This window comes from Sprattus sprattus, assembly GCF_963457725.1.
Source record: "Sprattus sprattus genome assembly, chromosome: 5".
NCBI lineage: Eukaryota > Metazoa > Chordata > Actinopteri > Clupeiformes > Clupeidae > Sprattus > Sprattus sprattus.
In genome coordinates, this window is record NC_137924.1 from 5,416,611 (window position 1) to 5,426,555 (window position 9,945).

A 9,945-nucleotide genomic window follows, 5' to 3' on the forward strand; every position below is an offset into this window, starting at 1 on the left:
CAGGGGAAAGATCAGCCAATCAGGGAGCCAGTGTTAGACGTGTGAGAACATGAGAGAGTGTGTCTTGACCAAGACAAAACACAGTACCCCCGAGTTATATAGCCCATGAAAAACTCATCTCCATTGTATTTGTTATGATCAAAACTCTAAAGATTTGCTGACAGACAATGTAGGCTGTATTTTGTGGCTCTGTATTCTACCACAGATTAAAGATGACACTATAAGGCTGACTGTGAGGGGGAACCACTGAGTGTGAGATGGAACCGAAACATAGGACGAGGAGGCAAACAGCGAAGATGCAGTCAGGCAGAGACAGGGAAACCTGGGTATTTATTGACATGGTTAGCGGTTTACTTTGACATGGATGTTTGCCCCATAGGATTACTTTCATAGCCGGTATGCGGTTGCCAATTATAGTGTTCCAACTCAATAGTTTTTGTCCCTACTAAAAATGTAAACCCAGATCAAACATGATGTAAGTTTACCTTTAAGGAGGAGTAAACATAACATAAGTTTATCTTTAAGGAGGAGTAAACATATAGTCCTAACCATACACAGCACTGGGCCAGAGCAGACACACACATGCGCGTCAGACACTCACATGCGCCGCAGACATTCACATGAGCTCAGACACACACACGAGCTCAGACACACTCACATGCGCCTCCACTGAGGCCTCAGACAAACAGAGCTGCCACTCCTCTAACTTGCCTTGCTGTCGTGGATGTGGCTGCCGAAGTTGACCCGGCCCATGTTCTCCACCAGGACCTCCAGCAGGTCCCCCTGCTGACCCGACACGTTCATCACCAGCGCCGTGTCCCGCTGCAGCAGACCCTGGTACTCCTGACGGGCGGATAATAGACACTGTAAACATACGATGCTCACAGAGGTGATGCATTTTTAGATGCATACTGTTTGAGAACATAGAACTCCGTTTGACCTAGTGCACACGCAAACACAAAAACGGAGTTGTGAAAGACCAAGAGAAAACACTAATATCCGACGAGGCAAAATTCTGGACAATTTTGGAACACAATATGACTACATCTGGTACTCCTGACGGGCGGACACGAGACACTAGACTGGGGTCCTCAAGCACACAATATCACTACATCTACATCACACAATATGACTACATCTACGTCTACCCGTTTAGTTGATGCTCTTATTCCTTCTCTCCTCCCTTCCCTTCTAATGCCTTGCACAGGGGCTCTCATATTGTCTGTTTGAGTGCCACAGATCAAAGCTATAACTAGGACACAATATCCAAGCATAACGTCAGACAAGGAATAAAAACGACGTACCCCGTTGACAGAGACGTAAGCGCGGTCGTGGATGCCATTTAGGGGTGAGATGAGAGGCTGTCCTTCCGGAATGCTCTGGGGCAGCTTGGTTTGATACAGCACAAATCCATAATACTAGGAACCACAAACACAGTGTAAGTTCTGTTAACAGTAACTTTATGGCTTTGTCATTTTTCAATGTTAACATAACATGACGCTTCAATGATAAACGTAAGCGTGACAGAAATATTATAAAGGTTTAGAAAGGGTAATGGTTAAGTATTTAGCGGTATTAACATTAAATATTCTGCATTAGTTATGAGGTGGTCTGAGTGTGAGCCTCTCACGTGTTTTATCTCCTCAAAGGAGATGGGGTAGTGGGACTGCACCGGGCCCTGGGGGGTCAAGACATCCAGCAAGCCACTGACGTTCCCCACCTGACACATCACAGAAATATACACACACACGCGCGCACGCACGCACACACACGCGTGCACACACACACACACATGTACACACACACACACACGTACACACACGTACACACACACACACACGTACACACAACACAATAGACACTTAAGCATGTGCCACTCTGAAAAAAACACTGCACAGTAATATATAAACACTGCACAGTCATAAATAAACATTGCACGGTAATATATAAACACTGCACAGTTATATATAAACACTGCACAGTAATAAATAAACACTGCACAGTAATATATAAACGCTGCACAGTAATAAATAGTTTCTTCTCATGACCTGTAGTGCAGCTGGGTTCTAGCTGAGGTCTTAAATCTGAAATGGACGCACCTTCTGAAGCTTCACAAAGCCGTACGCCATCTTGGGGGTGGCTGGAGGCATGGGGCCCTCAGGAACTTCCCGAAACTGGGGAAAACAAAAGCAAAAGGAAGGCTGCTTTAGTGACATTAGGGCCCACATCCAGCACAGCCTCCTGAGTTTGTTTAGACTAGTCGTGATCCTGAGTTAGTTTAGACTAGTCGGATCCGGATTTTGTTTAGACTAGTCGTGATCCGGATTTTGTTTGGACTAGTCGTGATCCTGAGTTTGTTTAGACTAGTTGTGATCCTGAGTTTGTTTAGACTAGTCGTGATCCTGAGTTTGTTTAGACTAGTCGTGATCCTGATTTTGTTTAGACTAGTCGTGATCCTGAGTTTGTTTAGACTAGTCGTGATCCTGAGTTTGTTTAGACTAGTCGTGATCCTGATTTTGTTTAGACTAGTCGTGATCCTGATTTTGTTTAGACTAGTCGTGATCCTGATTTTGTTTAGACTAGTCGTGATCCTGATTTTGTTTAGACTAGTCGTGATTCTGAGTTTGTTTAGACTAGTCGTGATCCTGATTTTGTTTAGACTAGTCGTGATCCTGAGTTTGTTTAGACTAGTCGTGATCCTGAGTTTGTTTAGACTAGTCGTGATCCTGATTTTGTTTAGACTAGTCGTGATCCTGATTTTGTTTAGACTAGTCGTGATTCTGACTTTGTTTAGACTAGTCGTGATCCTGATTTTGTTTAGACTAGTCGTGATCCTGAGTTTGTTTAGACTAGTCGTGATCCTGAGTTTGTTTAGACTAGTCGTGATCCTGATTTTGACTCAACTCCATCAAGAGTGTTTGTTACTAATTTACCTTTCTGATGACCTCTCGGATGGCTAGGAGTTTCTCCGTGGGGTCCCCAGCTTCGGTCAGCGGGGCATTGTAGTCGTAACTAGTCACCACAGAGCGGTACCTGGAGTCATGGTCCGCACCTGTAGAGAGATAAGAGTTAGAGCAGAGACAGACAGACAGACAGACAGACAGACAGCTTTCTAAGGATAAGATTTTGAATTATTTAGCAGACAGATTTATCCAAAAGTTACAATAACAATTGCAGCATTCGTAATGATAAAATCATAATTTCAAGTGGAAATCCAAGAAAAGACTGCTGTAGTACACAAACAAAAGCAAGCACTTAACTTAATTGCCTGAATCACAGATTTACTACTTCAGCCTAATGATGACTAATGAAATCAGCCTAATAATGCCTAATGAAACCTAGCTGTCAGTCACAAACTGAATGAGAAGAACAGCTTTACCATTCCAGTAGCCAAAGTTTGTTCCTCCCTCAAACATATACCTGCAGAAACAACATGGCACTGTCAGCAGGCAGAAACAACATGGCACTGTCAGCATGCAGAAACAACATGGCACTGTCAGCATGCAGAAACAACATGGCACTGTCAGCATGCAGAAACAACATGGCACTGTCAGCATGTAGAAACAACATGGCACTGTCAGCATACAGAAACAACATGGCACTGTCAGCATGCAGAAACAACATGGCACTGTCAGCATACAGAAACAACATGGCACTGTCAGCAGGCGGAAACAAGATGGCCGCCTCTTTAACCTCTAAAGCCTGAAGCAGCTGAGGGGTCTGCATGAGTGTTTAGGTGATGTGGATGAAAAGGTAGGGGTTTAAGAATCTACGGTGAGCTATATGTTTTAAGTTTGGCGGTATGGGTAAACCTACATGTTGACACTGGCCCCCATGGCCAGCATCTCCTCCAGCATCTTGCTGACCCTCTGGGAGTCGACGGAGGCGTGTCGGTCCCCCCAGTGGTCCAGCCAGCCCGTGTAGAACTCAGAGTTCACCTGCAAAGACAGGTACATTTTCAGGTAGGAACACAGTAGTGTAGCGGAGGAGAGAGACTAGTCACCCCTCCAGGACTTGAGCTGAGGTCTACAGGGTGCCAAACCTGCACTCTGACCGCAGTGCCAAAGAGCCAAGCTCGATAGCATGGCAGTCAGAGCACATACTCATCTGTAGTGACGGCACATCGTCACAAGCAGGTAAGACACTCCTCAGAGGGGGTGGGTTACGTAGCAAATCTAGACCAGAATGGGGCCTCTTATCTACAGAGCCGGAGGGTCTTCATGTTTTCATACCAAACCATAACAAACTCATACCATTTCTTTAGATGTAGACAAATCTAATGCTAATAGTATTAATGCCAATAACACACTACAACTAATCCTAAAAAGCAGTTGTTTGACAAGTGCAAGAGTTGGAAATATGTCTGGTGTTTGATATTTGACCTTGAGAACATGTGGTGTTTGACCTTGAGAATGTGTGACGTTTGACCCTCGAGGACGTGTGGTGTTTGACCTTGAGGACGTGTGGTGTTTGACCTTGAGGTTCTGGGTTGTTTGTGGATGTGTGGTGTTTGACCTTGAGGTTCTGTGTTGTTTGTGGACGTGTGGTTTTTGACCTTGAGGACGTGTGGTGTTTGACCTTGAGGACGTGTGGTGTTTGACCTTGAGGACGTGTGATGTTTGACCTTGAGGACGTGTGGTGTTTGACCTTGAGGACGTGTGGTGTTTGACCTTGAGGACGTGTGGACTCACCAGTGGGCCACTGGGTTCAAACCTCCTCTGGCGCTTGAAAGCATCACTGATGTTATTTTCTGGGAATGAACAAAAAATGGGTCAGAAAACTGTTTCAAAGAGGTCACGCTTGAACCAAAATCCCTCAGCGGTGACATAAACACCTCTGAACTCATGAGATGAACACCTCTCCCCCACAGAGCCCCAGTCTGACCCCAAACACTAGTAGTCTGTTTTAAACACCTCTCCCAATCTGACCCCTAACACTGCTGGCCTGTTCTAAACACCTCTCTAAGTCTGACCCCAAACACTAGTGGTCTGTTCTGAACACCTCTTCCAGTATGACCCCAGTCTGACCCATAACACTAGTGGTCTGTTCTTAACACCTCTCCCAATATGACCCCAGTATGACCCCAAACACTAGTGGTCTGTTCTAAACACCTCTCCCAGTCTGACCCCAGTCTGACCCCAAACACTAGTGGTCTGTTCTAAACACCTTTCCCAGTCTGACCCCAGTATGACCCCAAACACTAGTGGTCTGTTCTAAACACCTCTCCCAGTATGACCCCAAACATTAGTGGTCTGTTCTAAAAACCTCACCAAGTCTGACCCCAAACACTAGTGGTCTGTTCTGAACACCTCTCCCAGTATGACCCCAAATACTAGTGGTCTGTTCTAAACACCTCTCCCAGTATGACCCCAGTCTGACCCCAAACACTGCTGCTCTGTTCTAAACACCTCTCCCAGTATGAAATCTTCCTCAACGGTGCCAAAGTCTATGGTGGCATAGAGGCCCTGCAGGGGTTAGGGTTAGTCTTCCTCACCGGTGCCAAAGTCTATGGTGGCATAGAGGCCCTGCAGGAGTTAGGGTTAGGGTTAGTCTTCCTCACCGGTGCCAAAGTCTATGGTGGCATAGAGGCCCTGCAGGAGTTAGGGTTAGGGTTAGTCTTCCTCACCGGTGCCAAAGTCTATGGTGGCATAGAGGCCCTGCAGGGGTAAGGGTTAGACTTCCTCACCGGTGCCAAAGTCTATGGCCGCATAGAGGCCCTGCAGGGGTAAGGGTTAGACTTCCTCACCGGTGCCAAAGTCTATGGTGGCATAGAGGCCCTGCAGGGTGCCGCAGATCATCTCGCGGTCCGTGTTCCCGTCCGTGGTGAAGAGAAGCGTGTCCTCGCCCAGGAAGCTCTGGAAGAGGGTGCGCAGGTGACGCAGGTAGTTGTAGTCGCAGGCGAAGTAGCTTCCGTACTCATTCTCCACCTGGGGCATCAGGAACACACATGCAGTCTCATTGGGTTTCAGATCTACTAGATTGTTGGTTTTAGGATGTTTTTTGTGGATTCATTTCAGTTCTGACTGAGAACAAGCTTGTTGTAAGTATTCATTTAAGACTCACCATAACCAATACAACCCTGGACAGTAGATGTGATGGTATGTTAGATTGGAAAACTACTGAAGGACATCACTGCATGCCCATTACTTCCCTGTAATTCCCTCTCCATTCCAGTTTTGTTTATTTATTGATTTGTTTGTTTGTTGTTTACCTGCACGGAGATGATGTTGCCTCCTCGGCTGTATAGCCATCGCCCCATCCTGGGCAGAAGCATGGCCAACCAGCTGCTCACGGCCTGCAGGTAGTCTGAAACACCAGCAACATGTCAACAACAACAACAACACCAGCAACATGTCAACAACAACAACACCACCAGCAACATGTCAACAACACCTCCTGTAGTCAAACAACACCTGCTGTATTGAGATTGCTGAGAAGCGTGACAGAGCACTGAGAAGCGTGAGCGAGTGTTGAGAAGTGTAAGAGAGCGCTGAGAAGCACGAGAGATCGCTGAGAAGCGTGAGAGAGCGTTTAGAAGCGTGAGAGAGCGTTTAGAAGCGTGAGAGATCGCTGAGAAGCGTGAGAGAGCGTTTAGAAGCGTGAGAGAGCGTTTAGAAGCGTGAGAGATCGCTGAGAAGCGTGAGAGAGCGTTTAGAAGCGTGAGAGATCGCTGAGAAGCGTGAGAGAGTGTTGAGAAGCGTGAGAGAGCGTTTAGAAGCGTGAGAGATCGTTGAGAAGCGTGAGAGAGTGTTGAGAAGCGTGAGAGATCGCTGAGAAGCGTGAGAGAGTGTTGAGAAGTGTGAGCAAGCGCTGAGAAGTGTGAGAGAGTGTTGAGAAGCGTGAGCGAGCGCTGAGAAGTGTGAGAGAGCACTGAGGATCACAAGACCGTGAGAAGCGTGAGAGAGTGTTGAGAAGCGTGAGAGAGCACTGAAAGGACGAAAGAGTGAGCGAGTGAGAGAGTGTTGAGAAGCGTGAGAGATCTCTGAGAAGCGTGAGAGAGCACTGAGAAGTGTGAGAGAGCGTTAAGAAGTGTGAGAGATCGCTGAGAAGCGTGAGAGATTGTAAAGAAGTGTGAGAGAGCGCTTAGACGATCCCTGTGACTATACCTGTGTCAGATGAGCGCAGGATGATGTTTGGCTTCTCCAACAACCATGCAGGCAAACCACCCTGAGAAGAGAGGGAGAGAATGAGGGAAAGAGCAAGGGAGAGAGAGAGAGGGTGGGAGGGGAGAGAGAGAGAGAGAGTAAACTAAATCTGTAGTAGCCATTTTAAGGTGAGTTTGCAGCCCAAGGCTGAGACACTACACAGCAGGTGCGCTTGCACAGCCTCTGAGTAGGCAGTGCATGACATCACAGCCCCACCAATTCTCTCTCTTATTGAGCACAGCTAATTGCATACCACACACACCAGGGCCCTAGAAACCACACACACACACACACACACACACACACACACACACACACACACACACACACACACACACACCAGGGCCCTAGAAACCACACACCAAGGCCCTAGAACCCCCCCCCCCCCACACACACACACACACACACAGACACACACACATCAGGGCCCTAGAACAACAGGTCCAACATCAGTCAGGGCAGACTGGCTCCATACCAGCCACCTGTAACCCTCTACCCTGATAGGCTGGCTCCATCCCAGCCACCTGTAACCCCTTTATCCTGATAGGCTGGCTCCATCCCAGCAGCCTGTAACCCTTTACCCTGATAGGCTGGCTCCATCCCAGACACCTGTAACCCTCTACCCTGATAGGCTGGCTCCATCCCAGCAACCTGTAACCCCTTTACCCTGATAGGCTGGCTCCATCCCAGGCACCTGTAACCCTTTACCCTGATAGGCTGGCTCCATCCCAGCCACCTGTAACCCTTTACCCTGATAGGCTGGCTCCATCCCAGCCACCGCTTACCCCCTTCCCTGATGTAATGATTAAACTCCACAATTAGACTACTAATGGGGTCACATGGGTTGAAGTCTAGATAAATACAAGCATTTCTTGGCCTCATCACCATCAGTTGCTGTTATTTAAGGTAACGGCAGACCAGCAGTGTAAAACACCAACAGGAAAGGCTTGGTCACACACTGATATTTAGAAACCTGACCACACAAACAGGAACTGCAGAGTCCTACTCACCATCTCCCACTCTGCGCAGATGTAGGGGCCAGGGCGCAGAATCACCAACAGGCCCGTCTCATTGGCCAGGCCGAGGAAGTGCTCGAGGTCCCGGTCACCGTCGAAGCCGTACACACCTTGCACAGGCTCGTGGAAGTTCCAGGGCACGTAACTACAGGAGACACGAGACGTAGGCTACACTGTGATGTCTGTGCAGACAGTCGTCGTCACCGAGACCTAAATCTGCACGCCACTTCTGTTCAAACACGAATGGTGTTGACATAGCAATGCATAATCTCTCATCTTCAAACACTGTCTTGTAAATGAATGTATTATTGATGAATCACAGCTACTAAGTCCACTGCAAGCCGCCCCTGTAATCTGTGATCTGTAACCTTACACTTGAATTGCGTTGAGTCCGGCCATGTACATCTTGAGCAGTCGATCCTTCCAGTAGTACCGTGGGATGCGAGAGTAGTGGATGCTCCCGGACACGTACTGGAACGGCTTTCCATCCTTGAGGAAACAGTTGTTCTTGTAGTCGATTGAGAAAGAACGGGACCCGGACCCCTGGCAAGAGAATTGGAAATGTCTGATCAAAGTTGGCTATCCCTTAAGTTGTCAACTGCTGATACATAAATCAAATGCACATATCCCTGGTAACAACGCCTTTTAGTTATTTGTTCGTTAGATTAACGTAGGCTAAAGGCATCCAGACCACAACACCAAACTTAGTTAGGCTATGCCAAAAGCTGAACCATGACAGAAAAGTCTTTCACACAATGTTATGAGAGTATTTATGAAAACTACAGGTAGCTACTTACCGCGACGGTCTCACTTGCCAGGTGGACGGAGGCAAGGCAAACGAAAGCGAAAAACACTTTTGAATTCATAACGTTTGCTTGGTGGACGAACTGAAACACTCACTGATCAACTTGCCATTGCGTTGCTACAATGACAGCAACGGCCCGTTACATAGACTATTTAAAAAATCGCCTTGTTGGGGTCGGTAACTCAAATTACCCCATGATATGACCCGCTACAGTTACAAGCATGCTCCCCTCTCCGTTGTTTTAGTGTCTCTGCTTTGAAAATCACCGTCATGTGATTCTCACATTGTCCGCTTACATGGTCCTAAAGTCCGCCTTTTAAAACTCTAAATATGTCAGTGATTTGGTGAAAGCTGAACCAGTTTATTACACAACCATTGTCCTTAACTTCTTTGACTTAAAATAAAGAAAAACACAAAATAGAAACATATACTATACTTTGTATATATCTGTAATTATTGTGCTGTTGAGGAAATTGAAAGCATATGCTGCACTAAGGATATGAACATAGCCTATCGCAGTAACATAAGCATATAGAATAGGCCTACATCTCATCTGTATTCGCGGTAGTCTGGTGTTTGTAGCGGTGAACAATCACCATTGTCTTCGTGGCAACGACACAAAGCTGGCCGTTCAGCAAAGGTTGGCTCTTTTGACGCATTCATCTTTTCGCTTTGTTGAACTCTCCCGTGGTTACTCGTAATACATGTATGATTTTAAATGTACAGGTGATCATCATCGGTGGTCCGAATATAACTTACAGCCAACGGAAACAACGGAAAAGTTTGACAGAAACTTAACAGAAACTTATTGTCCCAAGACATGGAATGGTTGTAATTACGTGTACTGATCGGCAGATGGAGCTCTATCCTTGCACCATGCATGTATTATGACTTTTTAAAGGCTGCTTTGCTGGGGGAATAAAAAGCGACCTCTAGTTGCGGCCTGAGGTCGCGTAAAATGAGACTCTTAATTAATTTA

At 46.8% G+C, this 9,945-nt stretch overlaps 1 protein-coding gene across 1 annotated transcript in view; it reads right to left on the reverse strand.

Annotated features, from left to right (window-relative positions):
• The window catches only part of glb1l (galactosidase, beta 1-like), an 11,226-nt gene extending 2,030 nt beyond the window's left edge, over positions 1-9,196 (reverse strand). Inside the window, exons 1-14 of the mRNA XM_080838608.1 lie at positions 8,959-9,196; positions 8,535-8,704; positions 8,156-8,306; positions 7,107-7,167; positions 6,212-6,306; positions 5,747-5,927; positions 4,692-4,750; positions 3,817-3,938; positions 3,380-3,420; positions 2,934-3,052; positions 2,100-2,174; positions 1,631-1,720; positions 1,305-1,418; positions 712-843 (exon numbers count right to left, since the gene is read on the reverse strand). Coding sequence (XP_080694734.1) covers positions 712-843; positions 1,305-1,418; positions 1,631-1,720; positions 2,100-2,174; positions 2,934-3,052; positions 3,380-3,420; positions 3,817-3,938; positions 4,692-4,750; positions 5,747-5,927; positions 6,212-6,306; positions 7,107-7,167; positions 8,156-8,306; positions 8,535-8,704; positions 8,959-9,027 — 1,479 coding nt within the window. The 5' untranslated portion in view covers positions 9,028-9,196. The remainder of the gene's footprint in view (positions 1-711; positions 844-1,304; positions 1,419-1,630; positions 1,721-2,099; positions 2,175-2,933; positions 3,053-3,379; positions 3,421-3,816; positions 3,939-4,691; positions 4,751-5,746; positions 5,928-6,211; positions 6,307-7,106; positions 7,168-8,155; positions 8,307-8,534; positions 8,705-8,958) is intronic.
• Positions 9,197-9,945: the final 749 nt, after the last annotated feature.